General features: G+C 50.4%; 1 protein-coding gene across 5 annotated transcripts in view; it reads left to right on the plus strand.

The window, feature by feature from the left end:
• BCORL1 (BCL6 corepressor like 1) overlaps positions 1–19,075 on the plus strand; it is a 59,777-nt gene that overhangs the window by 15,761 nt on the left and 24,941 nt on the right. For all 5 annotated transcript variants that reach the window (XM_058536701.1, XM_058536705.1, XM_058536703.1 and 2 more), the window contains 5 exons: positions 2,446–2,572; positions 7,494–7,584; positions 7,869–11,141; positions 15,522–15,687; positions 17,016–17,096. In XM_058536701.1, the coding sequence (XP_058392684.1) occupies positions 2,487–2,572; positions 7,494–7,584; positions 7,869–11,141; positions 15,522–15,687; positions 17,016–17,096 (3,697 nt within the window). In that variant the 5' untranslated portion in view covers positions 2,446–2,486. The remainder of the gene's footprint in view (positions 1–2,445; positions 2,573–7,493; positions 7,585–7,868; positions 11,142–15,521; positions 15,688–17,015; positions 17,097–19,075) is intronic.

Below are 19,075 nucleotides of genomic sequence, written 5' to 3' on the forward strand. Positions count from 1 at the left end.
TAGGGGGTGGGGAGCAGGTTTATGGGAACAGATAATGAGTTCGGTTTGAGACACATTGAGTCTGAGGGGCTTGGTGGACATCCAATTAACAGCAAGTTGTTGGCAGCTGGAAATTCTGGTCTGGGTCTAAGGAGAGAGGTCAGGGCTAGAGATACCGATTTGGGAGTCATCAGCACGAAGGGGTGAGTTGAAACTGTGGGAGCTCATGAGCTGAGAGAGAAGGAGGGGCAGGGCTGACATATACACATGCAGAAGGAGAGAGGTAGAGGTAGGGGAGAGCCAGACTGAGCTAGAGAGACAGAAAGAGACGGAAGGAGGACAAGAGACACAGAAGGAGACAGTAAGACCAGAGAGGGAGGCTGAAGGCTTAGGCTGGAGGACAAAGAGTAGAGGGGAGGTGGGGGGGCAGGAGGAGGGGAGAAAGGGAAGGAGGAGGAGAGGGAGGAGAGAGTGGAGCCTGAGGGAAAATGAGGAAAGTGAGATAAACGAGGGAAAGGGCAGGGGCAAGAGAGGTGGGAAAGAGGAGGAAGTTGGAGGAGAGAGGACTGTGCTGAGAGAGAGAGAGGAGGTAGGGAGAAGAGAAGAGACAGCTGGGAGAATAGTAATAATAATACTGAGAAGGAGGAATAGAGGGAAATGGGAGAAATTGAAAGGGGAGGGGGAGGGAAAGAGAGAGAGAGAGGAGCGGGTATAGGAAGAAAAAGAGGGAGGGAAGGGGAAGAGATGGGAGAGGGTGGCAGAGGTGAGGAGAGACCGAAGATGTGGGCCAGGTTCCTGGGTGGGTGGCGGGAGAGAAAGGCCCCAGGTGAGCCAGCAGGCTGTGGGTCAGGAAAGTCAGGAGAGGGGCAAGTACAAAGAAAGGGGCGAGGGCAGTAGCATCGTATACTGCAGAGATAGGAAGCAGGGTGAGGACCAAGAAGAGAACAGGGGGATGCGGCTTTGCTCTCCTGTCACCGCCTGTCTCCCTTGCTCACTCTCTGCGCCAGCCACGGCCCTCCTGGCTCTTCCTTGATCTTAGTAGCAGCCTCCTGCTTTAGGACCTTTGCATAGGTTGTTCCCTCTGCCTAGAATGCTCTTCCCTCAGATATCCACATGGCTCACCCCCTTGCTTCATTCAGGATATTTAAATGTCCCCTTCTCAGCAAGGCCTACCCTGATCACCCACTTTCAAATTATAGCCCATTCCGCTACCCCCCTAGACCATTGCCATGCCCCTTTGCCTGTGTTATACCACCTTCTAACATACTATAACATAGAATCATTTAACGTGTTTATTGTCCGTCTCATCCCACTAGAATATAAGCTCCATGAAGGCAGAGATGTTTGGTCTTTTTTGTTAATTGTTGAATCCTCAGTACCTAGGACAGTGCTGGCCCACAGTAGGAGCTCAATAAATATTTGTTGAATGAATAAGTGATATTGTGTTGAATATGGACAATCTCTGAGAATTGTATAAAGGATAAATGAAACAAATCCCTGATGTGACTATATTTTACTGTGATTTACTTCTTTGGAAAGTGGAGAACAGCATACAATTCTGATCACTGTAGGGTTCTGTTCAGTTGAGCTTTGAATGAATAAGGCCTTTAGCTAATAAGTTAACTCAAGAGTTTAAGGGTCTCAAGACAAGCTCATTGGATAAAGCTCTTTTTCTTGGTGCCTCATTTTCTCTGGAAGGTGAATTGGCTATGCAGTGGCTGTCAACAGTAAGAGCTGGACACTGGCTGGTGAAGGGGGTAGTAGGTCATGGGGATGACAGACTGACAGGAAGGACAGAAATGTGTGGTTCTTGATGGAACATTGCATTTTGTTTGTTTTCTTTCCTGTGGTCAGAGTACAAAAAGTATTGCATGTGATTTGGAGGGAGCTTTAAACTAGGTTAGATATACAAGTTATATCTATATAACTCCCAACTTGAAATCAGAATAGAGTATTGTTGAAGGGCTTATAAAGAAAGCATGTGCTTTCTCTGGAGATCTTAAATTGGCTATGTCACTCAAATACTTCAGTACCCACGGATTAGAGAGTTGACGAGAAAAAGATCCCCAGTAGTCTTTCAATGCACTGTTCATATATGGGAACGACCCTCTAACTGTAGTTGGTTAGGCTAAATGTGTGTAGAAAAATATACTGTCATCTCATTTGTCTGAAATAGATTGGATTTCCTCGAACACTCAAGCATATCTGTCTTTAAGATAATTTAAAAATCACTCTAGGTGATTAACAGCATCCTTGTCTCCATCCTGAAACCTATGGATTCCTGGAAAGTTGGTGCTCCTTCATCCCCATTTGGACATTAATTTTCCATAGCAGGCTGGCTTGTGAGAGAGACTGCTTTAACATTTTGGTGCTATAATTACCTTTATTTAAACGTTTCCTTGTTAAAGTTAGTTAAAGCAGCTGTCCCTGTTAGGAGTTTTGATTTTTTGGGTTTTTTTCCCCCAGGGGGAGTGGCCACAGCTGGTCTCTGGTGGTGAGTGGCTGTCATGATCTCTACAGCCCCGCTCTACAGCGGCGTGCACAACTGGACCAGTTCTGACCGGATTCGCATGTGTGGCATCAACGAAGAGAGGTGAGGAGGCTGGGAAGGCTGCTGCTGGCTTCTAGTGAGCAGTACCTACTCAGCAGAGGGGTGGCTGCCGCAGGGCCTGGGGAGGGAACCTGGAGAGGAGGCTGTTGGTTGTTTCTAATTTTCCTGAGACGGGATGGGGCTGGGTCTGTGTGAGTGGCCTGCTTTGCCATGCTCTCCCTGTTCAGATAAAGGTGAGGAGGCCAACAGATGACCTTTTGCCAACTAGTATTTGTCTATTCATTAAGAACTGTCAGATGGTGGAGTAAGGGGAAGCTCAGGAGACTGCAATTTTTATTTGCAGCATCCATGTTCAGTGCTCAAGGATACGCTTAGGATATTTTTGGTCCTGATCTAAGCCTGGAAGAAAGGCAGTTTTATCATTTAGCTTTATACTGGGAACTGTTAGTGGGTATTCTGGTGATCAGCACTTTCCTGCCTCACAAGGCTAATGACGATTCGCAGTGAGATCCTTAGGAAGTATCAAAGGAAGATCAAACCGCTTAACGTAGTTTTCATGCAAAATTGAGAGTTGATGATGCCTGCCTGATCTGTGTGTGTTTGCAGTCTTCTGTTCACCAAAATATTTGGTTGACCAAGCTATGCCGTTTCCTGATCATGCTCCACACGAAGGGCACTCAAAATGGCCTTCAGATTTTATTTTTATTTTTATTTTTTTATAATTTTATTTATTTATTTTTTTCCCCCAAAGCCCCAGTAGATAGTTGTATGTCATAGTTGCACATCCTTCTAGTTGCTGTATGTGGGACGCCGCCTCAGCATGGCCGGAGAAGCGGTGTGTCAGTGCGCGCCCGGGATCCGAACCCGGGCCGCCAGGAGCAGAGCACTGCGCACTTAACCGCTAAGCCACGGGGCCGGCCCGGCCTTCAGATTTTATATTTGACTTTAATAACCCTTGGTTATGATGGTTGCAACGCCTCTCCCATTTTTACAGAAGGCATGGCTCCCTCACGCTTGCTGGTATTTAGCTGTTGTTTCAGTCTCTTGAGTGTTTAAATCCAAATACATCAGGATCAATCACCTAGAACCCAGAACAATATGGTTTTTCCTGGGATTCGAGATCTGGCGTTTGCTTGGGTACATCTTGGAAGTGTGTGCATGGGTGTGTGTGCATGTGGGGGAGCGTTGGTCATTTTGAAGAGAAAAGGAATAGATGTCTTCGTGTGTATCTACTTTCTTCTGTTCTTAACAGGAGAAGTGTGTACTTGTCTGAGGTTCATGTTAGGAGAATAGACCTTTTCATTTTTTTAAAGCCATTAGCACCTGATAGTTTAATGTTCTCTATACTGAGGAACAACTTAGAGATGGACTTGAAAGGGATTTAATTTTAGAATATAAAAGTCAAGACCAAGGAAAATAAGACAAAATTCTCAGATCTGCACAAGAAAGGTATTTTCCTTTGCATATCATGTATGTCCTTAGATAATTACTAAGACATGACCTGGGGGAAGGAATGGTAGTGGTATTGATTTGTGTAAGTATTCATTGGCAACTGGTTACAAGTAGTTGAGACTTTGATGCAGACATCTGGACTAGAGCCCTCAAAAATATCAATGGACAAGTTACCTTGGTTCGCTGTCCATTCTAAATCTCTGCTGAGAAAGGAGCAGGAAGTGGGCCCCAAACCTGATTTTCCCTCTTTATGGACCTTTCCTGGGATGTTCAATTACCACATATGCCTAGTGGTTAAGGTGACCTTCTAAGTGTTGTCTCTTCTGATCTCCTCTACCCTTTATTGTCGCCTTCTCGCCTCAGTCTAAGCCATGCTACAGCTGATTTCCAAAATGTGACCTCACCTTATTTAAAAACCATCTTCCTCAGCCCTTTACAACTTGTAGACCTTGGGAATTTTGGGGACAAAGCTGCACCTGGGGGTTAACTCTTGAAGTTATGTTTGAGAAGCCTGCCTAGCCTCATCAGATGCATTTGGGGACAGCAGGAACAGGAGGCAGGGGCTTCCTGCTGGCCCCAGGTGGCTGACTCTCGTCCAACCTCCAGCTAAATCTCTCTGTTTCTTGCTTGCTTGCTTCCTTTGTTGCACTCATTCATTTCTTCCTTCAGCAAACGTTTATTAAACCCAGTGAGTGCAAGCCAGTAGTCGTGGGACATTGGCGGTGAGTGCTGTAGAGTGGCATGTACGGGTCCTGTGGGAGTCTAGTGCAAGAATGACAGACTTCCTGGGGGAATAAGGGAAGGCTTCCCAGAGGCAATGACATCTGAGGCAGACTTGAGGGATGAGTAGGAGTTTGAGGTGAGGGTTGGTGTTTCCCACGCGGTGTGTTTGGGGAAGGCCCTGGCTGGAGTGAAGGCGGTCTTGGGGTGTGGTGGGACTCAGGTGGAGAAGTCTGCAGGGGCTGGAAGATAAGGAGCCCGATGTGTTCCGTGTGGTCAGGGCCCAACAGGAACTGAAAAAGGTCCAGTTTGACAGTGGTGCTAGCCCTTAATAATTAGAAGACTGGCCCTGAAAGGTTATGGCTGTTTCTGGTTTAAGTTCAACAAAGCCTTGAGCATAACAGCCCAGGGTCATCTCTGCTGAGAAGAAATGGCAGATTGATTTTCAGTCCTGATTGAAGCCTGCTTTGACCCCTGCTCCCTCCTCCTCACCCCCCACCCCTTCCTCACCTTGCCCAGTTGACCCAGCTCTCCCTGGACACTCCTCCCCTGCAAGCTGTTCCTGTCCCAGACTCTTCTCTCAATGGAGCAATTTAACGTTTGCTTAGCTTTGCATACCCCTCTCCTCGGAGGATTTGAAATAAATGTGGCCTCACGACATTTTCCCAGAGCCTCGGGGGCTGGCACTTGGGTGTGGGTGTGGTTGTAGTAGCCAGGACTCCTGTTCCCGCTGCCGCTGCCGCCTCCAGAGTCTCTGGGCCGGCAGGCTCTGCCATTCTCTGGTGGCTGCCTTCGAGGGCAGGGTTTCTGCTTTCAAGATGGTTTTATGCAGGGTGGGAGCTGAGCAACCGGGGTCGAGCATGCAGCTAGCTCCCCTTTGTATAGTCAGAAGGGGAAAGAATGTAAATAAATAGCGTCTTCCCTCTAGGGGCCCTCAGGTGGGGTTGGTGAAGGGGGCACTACTGCTTGTTTCCCGTCACCACCATCCTCCCCCAAAACCCTCCCTGGCCAGTCTAGTTGGAACATGCTTCTCCCCTGGCCCAAGGCTGGGTATAGGTCTTACTTTTTGGGTCTCTCAGGAGTTGATGTCAAAGTGTGTTTTCCCTTTCGCTCAGGTCCCCCTTCTTCCCCTTACTCGAGACCCTGACTGCATCTCCAGCCCTTGCCTGTCCTTATGATCATTTCTATTTGTCGCCAACAGTCATTGCCAGCAGTGGAACCTTCGCACTTCTGCCAGCCTAGCTGTCTTTTAAAGGGAATAAGCCCCCTCCCCCTGCCCTGTTAGCCCCTTCTGGAACCCTGAAAAGATGGGGAGAGGCCCGTGGTGATCCCCCTTGCTTTTCTGCTTCTCTTGCCCAGGTACAATTTTCAAGTTCATCAGTGGTGCCTGTTCCAGTGGGAAGAAGGGAGTTAGTAGGCTGTTACTCATTCTTGTGGGGGTTCACTGCGGGCCCCCTGAATGCCCTTTGGGTGCCCTGGTGAGGCCGGAGCTGGCTTCTTCCTGGGCTGTTGCAGAGCTCAGGGCGAGGCTCTGAAGAAGGGGGGTGAACCCCAAGGCAGTCCCCTCCCCAGAGGCGCAGAGAGCATTCCTGTGTTCTGCCCCCTAGGAGCCGCACCATAGAACTTCTGCTGGAGCTTAATCTCGCACCCAGACCTTCCAATCTGCCACTCACACCCCGGCCCTTGCCCCATAGGTGTCTTCCTTGGGGCACACAGTGGGACGTTCTTGCTGTACTCAAAATACCAAACTTCCAGTCAGTGTTTTCTTCTCTTCAACTTCACCCTCCCTGTATGACCTTTTTTTTTTTTTTTGGTCAGGATGTACCATTTTCTACGATTCTTATCCAAAATATGGAGAAGACTTTTTGAGCAGGTGGGAGTACAGTTGAGTTTTCCTCCTTTGGGACTCAACTCTTTGGCCTTGACCCTTCCCTCCACGACACACCAACTTGATTTTGGGGTCTATGGCCTTGAAGGCCTCTCTTTGGGATGGGAGAGAATGCGGTGGTGCTGGGAGGCCAAGGGGAGAGTGAGGAGCCGGTCAGGGGTGGGATGCAGGCAAGGGTAGAAGGGTAGGAGGGAGGGCGCTGGCTGGAGCCTGGTGGTACTCTAGAAAAGGGATAGAGGCACCCTGAGAGGAAAGAAGTTATGCTTTTGAAATGCCCCTCAGCACCTGGTGACCTGGTGGCCTCGAATCAGTACCATTACGTGTGCTAATAAATGTGTATCTGCTCTAGGCAAGCCTATCAGGTGAATAGGTGATGATTCAGATTTAGAACATGAAAAACAATGGAGGTGGTTATTTGTTTTAAGAAAGGATTAACCTTACGGTACCTGTAGCCAGCTTCCCATAGAGACTTAAAATAAGATCGCATTTAAGAGAAAAGCGGCTTGCATGCCTTTTGAGATCTTCTGTGATTTACCTCTCCGCTTTCAGCAAAGCCCAGTACCTCCTGGATGGCCACCTTGATGGGTAAGCTCAGGGGACAAGGCAAAGGTGCTATGGTGTCCTCCACACTCCCGGCGAGAGCCCCAGAAAGCAAGATACCCGGCCCAAAGAGGGGAGTTTAGTCAGATCGGGCTCCTTTGCAGGAACTTGCAACGCTGGGCATAGAGGCTCCGGTTTGCGACCTGGACCCCCCAGTTCCTTGTGATTTCACCAAACCACCAAGGGAACTAAGACAGGAAGGTTTTATGGGAACCCAGGCAGTCAGGGGACATTCTGGGGAAAGTGGCAGTGGCCCAAAGACTAGGCCTCATGTTCCTTCTCTGGTTGTGTCTCCCATGCTAGAAGAGCACCTCTTTCTGATGAGGAGTCCACGACAGGTGACTGCCAGCGCTTTGGATCTCAGGAGTTTTGTGTCAGCAGCAGTTTTTCCAAGGTAAGGGGCCATGAGGAGGCACATGCTGACTGCCCAAGGGTGGAGCTGAACTGCGCGGGCGATGTGCCCGGCCTGCCATCCCAAGAAGGGAAGCAGGAAAGGACAGGATATTTCCCAGGAGTTGCTGTATGTGAGACAGAAATTGGCCAGCTGCTCTTTGCTTCTGCCGAGGCCTGTTTGGTCTAGTTGCAAAGAGGAGCAGCAGTCGCCTCTCCCTGGGCCTCGGGACACTTGCACCGTCCACAGAGAGCTGGCTAAGAGGGCATGCTGCTCTGTCGTTGCAGGTGGAGCTCACAGCAGTTGGAGGTGGCAGCAATGCCCGGGGGGCAGACCCAGATGGCAGTGCAACAGAAAAGCTTGGGCACAAGTCAGAAGACAAGCCTGACGACCCCCAGCCGAAAATGGACTATGCTGGGAACGTGGCAGAGGCTGAAGGCCTCTTGGTGCCGCTGAGCAGCCCAGGAGACGGGCTCAAGCTGCCCACTGCTGACAGTGCCGAGGCCGGCAACAGCAGGGCTGACTGCTCCTGGACTCCCCTCAGCACCCAAATGAGCAAACAGGTGGACTGCTCACCAGCTGGGGTAAAGGCTTTAGACTCTCGGCATGGTGTCGGGGAGAAGAACACTTTCATTTTGGCAACTCTGGGAACTGGGGTCCCCGTGGAGGGAACCCTGCCTCTGGTTACCACTAACTTCAGTTCGCTGCCAGCCCCCATCTGTCCCCCTGCTCCCAGTTCGGCCTCTGTCCCCCCGTCTGTTCCAGATCCATTCCAGGTTCCCCTCTCTGTCCCTGCCCCAGTGCCCCATTCCGGGCTAGTTCCTGTCCAGGTTGCCACTTCGGTTCCAGCTCCTTCCCCTCCCTTAGCACCAGTCCCGGCTCTGGCTCCGGCACCACCATCAGTGCCCACACTCATCTCTGATTCGAACCCCCTTTCAGTTTCGGCCTCAGTCCTGGTGCCCGTGCCAGCTTCTGCTCCCCCCTCTGGCCCCGTTCCCCTGTCAGCTCCAGCCCCTACCCCTCTCTCAGTCCCAGTTTCAGCTCCTCCCTTGGCTCTGATCCAGGCTCCCGTGCCTCCTTCGGCTCCGACCCTGGTCCTCGCACCTGTCCCCACTCCAGTTCTGGCTCCCATGCCAGCATCCACACCTCCAGCAGCTCCCGCCCCTCCGTCAGCGCCGATGCCTACCCCAACCCCATCCTCTGGCCCGCCTTCTACCCCTACCCTCATCCCTGCCTTTGCTCCTACGCCAGTGCCTGCACCCACCCCGGCCCCAATCTTTACTCCAGCCCCCACGCCCATGCCGGCTGCCACACCAACTGCCATTCCCACCTCTGCACCCATCCCGGCCTCCTTTAGTTTGAGTCGAGTGTGTTTTCCTGCAGCTCAGGCACCAGCTATGCAAAAAGTCCCCCTGTCCTTTCAGCCAGGGACAGTACTGACCCCGAGCCAGCCGCTGGTATATATCCCGCCTCCGAGCTGTGGGCAGCCACTCAGTGTGGCCACACTGCCAACCACCCTGGGGGTCTCCTCCACTCTTACACTCCCTGTGCTGCCATCCTACCTGCAGGACAGGTGTCTCCCTGGCGTGCTGGCCTCCCCCGAGCTACGGTCTTATCCATATGCATTTTCTGTGGCCCGGCCTCTGACTTCAGATTCCAAACTGGTCTCTCTGGAGGTGAACAGGCTCCCCTGTGCTTCCCCATCCGGCAGCACCAGCACCCAGCCTGCGCCCGATGGGGTCCCCGGGCCTTTGGCAGATACTTCCCTCTCTACTGCGTCTGCCAAGGTGCTTCCAACTCCACAGCCTTTGCTGCCAGCCCCCAGTGTGAGCTCAGCCCCACCACACCCCGCCAAGATGCCAGGTGGCACTGAGCAGCAAACAGAAGGGACTTCCGTCACCTTCTCTCCCCTCAAGTCACCTCCACAGCTGGAGCGAGAGATGGCCTCTCCACCCGAGTGCAGCGAGATGCCCCTCGACCTCTCTTCCAAGTCCAACCGCCAGAAGCTTCCATTGCCGAACCAACGCAAGACGCCCCCCATGCCCGTGTTGACCCCCGTGCACACCAGCAGCAAGGCCCTCCTCTCCACAGTCCTGTCTAGGTCTCAGCGCACAACGCAGGCTGCCGGCAGCAGCGTCACCTCATGCCTGGGCTCCACTTCTTCACCCTTCGTCATCTTTCCTGAGATTGTGAGAAATGGGGATCCGAGTACCTGGGTGAAGAACTCAACTGCGTTGATCAGCACCATTCCTGGCACCTACGTGGGAGTGGCCAACCCAGTGCCTGCCTCCCTGCTGCTGAACAAAGACCCCAACCTGGGCCTCAACCGAGACCCCCGCCACCTCCCCAAGCAGGAGCCCATCTCCATCATCGATCAAGGAGAGCCTAAGAGCACTGGTGCCCCCTGTGGCAAAAAGGGCAGCCAGGCTGGGACTGAGGGACAGCCAAGCACAGTCAAACGTTACACCCCAGCCCGCATCGCCCCTGGGCTGCCGGGGTGCCAAACCAAGGAGCTCTCTCTGTGGAAGCCCACGGGGCCAGCAAATATTTACCCACGGTGTTCAGTCAATGGGAAACCCACCAGCACCCAGGTCCTGCCTGTTGGCTGGTCACCATATCACCAAGCATCTCTGCTTTCCATTGGCATTTCCAGTGCCGGGCAGCTGACCCCCAGTCAGGGGGTGCCCATCAAGCCCACCAGCGTCGTTTCTGAGTTTTCTGGTGTGCCATCTCTTGGCCCCAGTGAAGCTGTGCATGGACTTCCTGAGGGGCAACCACGGCCTGGGGGCCCCTTTGCTCCAGAGCAGGACGCTGGCACAAAGAACAAAACTTGCCGGATTGCTGCCAAGCCTTACGAAGAACAAGTTAACCCTGTCCTTCTGACTCTCAGCCCTCAGACAGGGACCCTGGCGCTGTCTGTTCAGCCTAGCAGTGGGGACATAAGAGTGAATCAGGGGCCTGAGGAATCAGAGAGCCACCTCTGCCCTGATGGCACTCCTAAGATGGAAGGCCCCCAGGGGGCTTGTGGCCTGAAGCTGGGAGGAGACACAAAGCCTAAGAACCAAGTGCTGGCCACCTACATGTCCCATGAGCTGGTCCTGGCCACGCCCCAGAACCTACGCAAGATGCCCGAGCTGCCTTTGCTACCTCATGACAGCCGGCCCAAGGAACTTATCTTGGATGTGGTCCCGAGCAGCAAGCGGGGCTCCAGCACAGAGCTTTCGCAGCTTGGAAGCCAGGTGGACCTGGGGCGGGTGAAAATGGAGAAGGTGGATGGTGATGTGGTCTTCAATTTAGCTACCTGCTTCCGGGCCGATAGCCTCCCAGCAGCTCCCCAGCGGGGCCAAGCGGAAGTGAGGAATAAGGCCGGGCAGGCTCGAGTGAAACAGGAGAGCATAGGCGTCTTTGCTTGCAAAAACAAGTGGCAGCCAGACTCGGGGGCGACCGATGGGGTGACCGAATCTCTGCCGCCCAAGAAAATGAAGTGTAGCAAAGACAAGGATGGTGAGGAGCCGCAGCCACAAACCAAGGTCATAGTCCGGAGTTCCCATGGACCCAAGGTGAGTGCTGGGCTGAGGTTGAGGGCAGGGCCAGTCAACCGGTGGTGGTGTTCTTGAGTAGCTTGGTGAACTGAACTGATTGGAAGGCTTGTGTAAGGTGAATAATGACCTGCTGTCCCTTATCTAAGTCACGTTCTCCATATATGGTGTTTTAGCACGGGGAAGGGCTGACTTGTATTTTGTAGGATGTGGGAAATGATTCGGTCCCTGAGGCTAGGGAATCCATTGTCCCAGATGAGGCTGGAAAGCGGAACAAGGTATTGGCGAGGGAAATCAATTAATAACAGGCTCTTCCCTGCATAACCATTCTTCCTTTTCCTTTTCTGAGACTACTGCCAGCCTTGAAAACTTGGGGCCCAGGGAGGGAAGGGGCCTTTGACAGGGTTGTTCTCTGCACCCCTGGGGGAGCCGGCTCAAGGTTTGCTTGGAGTTTTGTGTGGCCAGAGCCAGTTTGGCATCTGGGCTCATCCACCATCCTCCCCCCTCATGCTTGGGGTGGCAGCATTGGGTTTCAGCCCACTGGGAATTTGGTGTGCAAGGCATGTGGGCATCTGGGTCTGGGTTCTTAATAGGCTAAGGATGGTGGCAGAGTTCTAGGCAAAAAGGTGGGCCAGGAGGACTCAACTTGATTCCAGTGGTCCTCCAGAGGGGATCTAGAGGCCATTGGCGATCCAAGGAGATTCTTGAAGCAATTGAGGATAGGGTTTATTCAAAATTTGGATTAATTTGAATTTAGGTTAACAAGTCTTCAAATTGGATGTTGATATACACTAATGAATAAATTTCTAGCCAGAGCACCGAGAATTTGTTTGTGGCAGAAGGTTAGTCTTTTTTGGACCATAAAGCACTTTGAGAAGCTGATGAGAGCTGTGGACCCTGTCTCCAGAAACATGACCTCAGAATTTTGCCAGTAATTTCAAGAGGTTCATGGACTCACTCCCTTCCCAAAGCCCACCCATAGACTCCAGGTTAAGAACCCCAGGGATAGATTTTGGGTGGGTTTTTCTCAATGACCTCACAGCCACCTCTGTAGGGCAGAGACGTGTCAAGTCAGAAGATGGGTCATGACATCGTAGAACATATTCATGGCATTTGCTCAGGTAAATGTGACCTGCCCTTGGTGGTACTAAGAATAATAATAATTCATGTTGTTACAGTTGTTACCATTTGTTGAACTCCTACTATATACCAAGTGCTTCCTACATATGTTATCTAACTTAATCCTTACAATACCCTATGAGGTGAATGCTACACCCAATTTACAGATAGGAAAATGAAGGAAACAGATGGAGTCGGCAAGTTACTCCAAGTTACACAGCTACTAAATGGCAGAGCTGGGCTCGTTGGCCCCAAAGTTCATGTTCATCTTCAGCTATGCCATACTATCTTCCACTCTCCTTATGTATTGCTGTTTCACTGACCATTTAGCCAGTGTTTGTTGATTGGCTACTACATGCCGTCTCTCCGAGGCAGTGGGAATACATCTTCAGGAGGGTGGTACAGCGTTTTGGTGAGGAGTGTGCTCTCTGGAGCCAGGCACAGTGCCCGAGTTTGAATCTTGGCTCTGCTTCTTTCTAGCTGTGTGATAATTGGTCAAGTTACTTAATCTCTCTGGCCCTCAGTCTCCTCATCTGTAGAATGAGACAATAGTAGTACCTACCTAATAGAGCTGTGTAAAGATTAAATGAGATGATGATGTGAAATGTCCAGAATAGGCAAATTGATGGAGACAGAAAGCAGAATAGTGGCTGCCTAAGGCTGGAGGGGATGGGGAATTGGGGAGTGATGGCTTAATGGGTACAGGGTTTCCATCTGGGGTGACAAAAATGTTCTGAATCTGGATAGTGATGATAGTTACACAACTCTGTGACTGTACTAAGAACAATTGAATTGTAAACTTAAATAAATGAATTGTATGGTGTATCTCAATGAATTATGTCAGCACAGCTATCGTTAAAAAAAAGATTAAATGAGGTGATTATACGTAAATATTTAGAACAGTGCTTAGCACATAGTGAGTGCTCAGTGGGTGTTAGCGGCTGCTGCTCTTATTGTTAGTATTGCCAACAAAATAGACGTGGTCTCTGCCCTCATGAAGCTTATGTCTTGCAGATGACTCAGTGACAGGCAGGCACTGCCCCTTCCTGTGTTAGGTGAACAGTTCCCTGGGCCCACTGACAGATGCACGGGGCAGAGAATAAAGTTACAGGACCAGAGGCCGTGAAGCAGCCCTTAGCGACTGCCTGTAATGATTTAGTAAGTGTTCATTTTTCGAGAGACCAAGAATTTAGATCTTTCCCTTCTGATGTTTTTCTGAGAAGGAAACTGTTGATAAGCAAACTAAGATCAGGGGCTAATTCAAAACAGCCCCTTTCAAGGGTCTGGCCAAGAATCAGAGTAGTCTCCTGTCTCCAGCACCACCTGCCCCAAGGCTTTGTGGAATCCTGAAGGGCCCTCTGAATCATCAGCAAAGAGCTCTGCTTCATCTGGTGCTCAGTGTACTTATTGTCTACTCATCCTTTGGAAAATCTTTGAAAACTCTGTTAACCGGAACATTTGTCTTACACAGTCTCCCCATCCTCCCAACTTTTTGCCCATGTTGGAGTGTGCAGTATATTTTTACTCTCAGTGCTGCCCTTGCAGAAGATACAGACAGAAATCCCTTCTAGATGTTCTGTTTTACTTGTTTTTGTCTATCTTAGGAAGTAAAAGTTAGTGATCTGTACTTGAAAGAGCTAGCTAAAACTGATATTCAGAAATAAATAGGACATGTTCAAATTTATGTGCGTTGAACTTTATTCCCCCTGACTTAAAGTAGTAGTTTTTCTCTGGCCATATCTGAAGGTTAGACTTGAAGCTGCAGTGCCCCATCTTCCTCTTTCTTCCCCGATTCTTTATTTCTCCTAACACTTTGGTTTGTAGGAACTGGCAGCAAGCAAAGGGGGAAACTGAACTTGAACTTTTAGCTCAGCCTTCTGCTGAATATGGAGCAGGAGGAGTTCATGGGATGGTAAGAGGCCCTGGAATTTGATGGGGAATAGTGACTCCCTGTCCCTGGAGAACTGAGACACACTCTCCCTCTTCCCCCCACAGAAAATGTTCCATTAATGAGATATCTGCCATCCCTTTAGCTGAAGCTAGACAGTGATAACCTTCTAGAAGTTGGTGTGTGGATCTGCTTAGGGGGAAAACAACTCTTCCTTTCTTCTTTGGGCCTGCTTTCATTGGTAAAACATGGTGCTTATTCTGCACTCCCTGGATCCTAGAATACTGGAAATCCCTACCTTGCCCTATTTCTTGTTTAATGGCATGGCGAGACCTCAAAGCTTGTGAGAATATGTGACTGTTAGGCTGAGAGTGTCCTTGCGGCGTGTAAGCACAACCATCGTGCCTATACGATGCACCAGGCAGTAGGTGTGAGTGGGCTGAGCAAAAACAGTTGAGGATGCAAGTAGTAAAGGAAAGGGAATGAGAGCTGATGCGAAGAGGCCCAGGCTGGGAGCCAGGAGGCCTGGGTCTTAGTCCCAGCTCTGCCACTTTCTCTCTGCAAGCCCAAATGAGCTAACTTGCAGGTCTGCCTGTTAAGTGGCAGCCCCTGAGCAAGTGGATGCCTTGGGCTGTGTGTTGCCCTGGACAAATCATTTAACCTCTTGTCTTGGAGCCTCAGTTTCCTTGTCTGTTCAATGGGGGTAATATTAGCTTCTCCTCTCAGGGTTCTTGGGAAGATCAAATCAAATAGTAGAGAAGAGATCATTTTGAAAAGTTGAAAGTGCTGCAGAGTATAAAGTGGCATGAATAATAATAACGCCCAGGCCTTTTCAGTGTCTTGTGTAAGTATGGGGAGATTCGAATTGCTCCTATGCTGTGCCTCTCTTCTTGCCTTAGTTGAATCTGTTTTCTGGTATTAATTTACACATGAAAATAGACAACTTTTCTTGAGTTGGCCCGTGTTGAGAATTATCTTCAGTTGTTGGTGTCAATACCCAAAGTGGAGTGACGTGAACAGCGTAGTCACCCAACCTGCAGAAGAGGCATTTTTGTCTTCTGCCCATCTCTCTACTGCTCTTTGGATATAGAGAGTATGGGGCCTGACTTTGCACCTTTTAAATGACTTTGTGTGTTTATTTGGCTTGTGAATGCAGACTCTGTCGACCTGTTTAAGATGACGGGGTGTGGATGTCTATGGGGATTAGCTAGGGCACTGGATTCAGTCCAAAAAGGCCTTTATAGCCTGCTGTGGAAGGCAGCAGGTGGCCTCTTCCCAAAGGCCCCCACTTGGGTAGCTCATGTCCATGTGTCAGAAACAGGGCACAGGGCTCAAGAGAGCTTTCTTAAGGCGTGAAACTGACCTCCATCCTGACTGTCTCTACCTCTCCACAGTGCCGGAAGCTGCCTAGTGACCCCCAGGAACCCACCAAGAAAAGCCCCAGGGGGGCTCCAGATTCAGGAAAAGAGCACAATGGAGTCAGGGTAAAGCACAAGCACCGGAAGCCAACAAAGCCGGAGTCCCAGTCTCCAGGAAAACGAGCTGATGGCCACGAGGAAGGTAGGCCCCGCAGGTCCTGGCCCTCCGGGCTGGGCTGCAGAGGGATTTCTATGGCAGGCCGCGGGGAGGGGCTCTGAGACGACCAGAAAAGTGAGACTTCCTCACGATGGAAGGAAGATATAATTGACACCTCTGAAATCAAAGGCAAGGGAGAAGGGACAAGGGGCTTATTCTGCTCACTCTGGTTGCTAGAATAAGGCACATTCTGAAGGCCAAAGGAGGTGGTTTTCAGACCGACAAAAGTCAGTCCTACAACAGAATAGCCAGCCTGTTACCCTGCCATGGGTCTAGGCTCAGAGAAGAAATGGATTTGAGGATTGAAACCAAAACAGCAGAATGGGGGTTCATTACATGGTTTTCTCTACCTTTGGTATATTTGAAAACTCCCATTATAAAAAGTTAAAAATTAAAAGCTAGTGGGGCTGGCCCCGTGGTGTAGCAGTTAAGTGCATGCACTCCGCTGCTGGCGGCCCCGGTTCGGATCCTGGGCGCACACCGATGCACCACTTACCAGGCCATGCTGTGGTGGTGTCCCATATAAAGTGGAAGAAGATAGGCACAGATGTTAGCCCAGGGCCAGTCTTCCTCAGCAAAAAGAGGAGGATTGGCATGGATGTTAGCTCAGGGCTGAATCTTCATCACAAAAAAAAAAAAAATTAAAAGTTGGCTAGCAAGCTAGAAGACTTTAGAGAAATCCTAAACCCTTATTATTTAGGGACACACAGGATGTTTGGAGTGGGGAATTGTGTACTTAACCTGTAGGCTCTGCCCCTAATAGTTCCTTGGCACTCTCATCAGAGAGAGAAGCCCAAGTATTCCTGCCCCCAGTAGCCTGTGTTCACTGCCTTGCCCGTCTGACATGACCTGACTGTTTCTAGTCTGTTCTTACATAGCAGTTTCCCTCTGTCCACCACTCCCTACTCCCATCTTCCTGCCTCGCTCAGTCCTCTAAGATTCATTGAGATTGCCCTTCTCTTGGACCTGCTCCAGCTCAGTTATAACTTTCTGGAGGTGCAGCAGCCTCACAGTCATGCAGGCAGCCGGGCCTTCTACTTTCTGGCATGCTGGGGAATCGAGTCCGTGCACTGCCTTTTTTGGTGTCAGCAAAAATGACCCAACTCCCAGTTTTCAAAAACCACTGGGAATGTTCCTTCTCTAGAAGAGATACGTAGGTGATAGCAGCATAAGGGGAGCTAATAAATGTAACCCAGGGAAAATGCAAACCCTCCCTTGAGTTTTCCATCCGACCCTCTCAGGGGGGCTTTCCAGCCCTTAGACTCTGATTGTGATGTTTCTGCCTTCTGCCCCGGAACTTCACATCACTCCAGGTTCCTTGGAGAAGAAAGCAAAGAGCAGTTTCCGTGACTTCATCCCTGTGGTTCTGAGCACCCGGACACGCAGTCAGTCTGGTGAGTAAGTCCGAGGCTGTCGCCCGTCTTGGCACTTCTCTGTGAAGAGAGGTAGAAATCTAGGTGAGCGATTTTGCCATTGGCTCAGGTGGGGAGTTGGGAATTTGATTCACTATGCCAAGATGCCCAGCTCCTTGCAGAGACAAGAGAGCCCGGGGTGGGGACAGAGGGCATTGCCCACAATTTTAGGACTATTTGCTTAGCTTTTCAGAACAGAGATTTGACATCTCTTGTTGGCAGCCAATGGTGGAAAGAGGAAAGGCCTGTGCCATTCAGGAAAACTGGTTCCACTCGAACCTTTGGTGTCTCATGATTATTGGGGCCAATCTCAGCATGGACATTTAACCTTTGGGTCTCTGTCTTATTGCATTATGTGACAGGCATCATCAAAATTGGAAATGGGCATTGAGTCATCAGGGCCAGCAGAATCATATTTGGTCCCCTGAATTTATATTGGTCAACGTCCAGTATCTAAAAAAAGATAGCCTTTTCCAGCCACCGCTATTGTCTGCTAGCCTCCATGTAGCGCTGGAAATGGCTGCCATGGTTCACCCAGATTTCCGTGCAAAGTGGATAGAATGGGGAAACAGGACACAGTGTAAACTCAGTTATCCGACATTCTGTTAACTGGCACCTCAGCACATGAGAGCGCAGTGGTAATTGGGGCCTGTGATGACGGCCCAGAGGCCTCGCAAAATCCTGAAGTGTCCTCTGAATCGTCAAAGAGTGATTACATCATGGCCAGTGTCGTTTTAGTGTTAAACACCTTGTACTGTATCTGATTCTTTGGAAGCTGGTGATCCTTGTGTGATCTCTATGGTGATTCCGTATTAACCAGAATATTAGGTTAACCAGAACACTTCATTCCCTGCCTGGTCTACATAATGGAAAGTTTGCTAGGTATTTGCTGTCTTTAAGCAATCTGACTGACTTGAAGCTTTGGTCAAGGGCCACTCTGTTTGCCTTGAGCCGTTTCTTTCTTCTACTGACTTCTCTTGGGTTTGGGGATTGTTGAGTTAATAGCTGGGCCTTGGGAGAAAGATGGTGGTGTCTCAGAGCTGCTTCTGAGGAAGATGTCAGATCTCCTCTAGTGCTAAACTGGACCAATTTAGGACTGTACTTTTGTTGTTAGTGGAGTTGAAGGAAGGAGTGGGGAGGAAAATGGCCTCTTGGCAAGGTGGCAGAGGAGGGCAGGAAAGCTACCATCGTCCTGGGGTGGTGACGAGAGGAGGGGGAAGTGCCTGCCCAGCGGTGAGGAACAGCTGCCGTGGGGCAGGGGGAAGTGCCAGGGAGAAAGCTCCACCCCTGGACTCTTGGCCACTCAATAGGAGGTGGGGTCAATGTAAGGGAAGAGGGCCTGGCTGAGGAGCATTTGGGTGGGGCTAACCCAGGCTGTGTCACAGGAAAGGGACTCCTTCTTGCTTTGCTTTTCCTGAGACTCTTCTTTTGTGACGATTCTGCTTGTTCAGGGTGGCTCTGTCAGCGAGATTGGTGGTCACATAGTGAGCAGGGACGGGGGCGCCTGCCAGTCCACCCTCCCTCACCCTCTACTAAACCCTGATTTCTCAAAGGGCAGGGACCTGCGGCCCTCTCCTGCCCCTCACACAGTGCTTGGTGCCGAGTAAGCACTAAGGAAGAGTTTGTGGAATGAATTAAAGTGGCATGGCAACATGGATGAGGAAGGGTGTGTGGTTTGGATACTTGATAGTTGCGTGATATATTGGACTCTGTAAAGCACTTAGAGATGAATTATCTCACTTGAGCCTCAAAACAGTCCTGTGAGGTGAGTAAGGCCGAGAACAGTATCCCTGTTTCATAGACAAGGAAACGGAAGTGAAGGAACTTTCCCAGAGCGTACAGCTAATAACTGGCAGAGCCTGAACTTGAACCCAGACCTTCAAACTCCTAATCCAGGGCACTTGCTTCGACACCATACTCTTTGTCCTTTGAAGAGGTACCTGACCGTCCTCTGTACATCC

The sequence above is a fragment of the Diceros bicornis genome, chromosome X (genome assembly GCF_020826845.1).
Source record: "Diceros bicornis minor isolate mBicDic1 chromosome X, mDicBic1.mat.cur, whole genome shotgun sequence".
NCBI classification, from domain to species: Eukaryota; Metazoa; Chordata; class Mammalia; order Perissodactyla; family Rhinocerotidae; genus Diceros; species Diceros bicornis.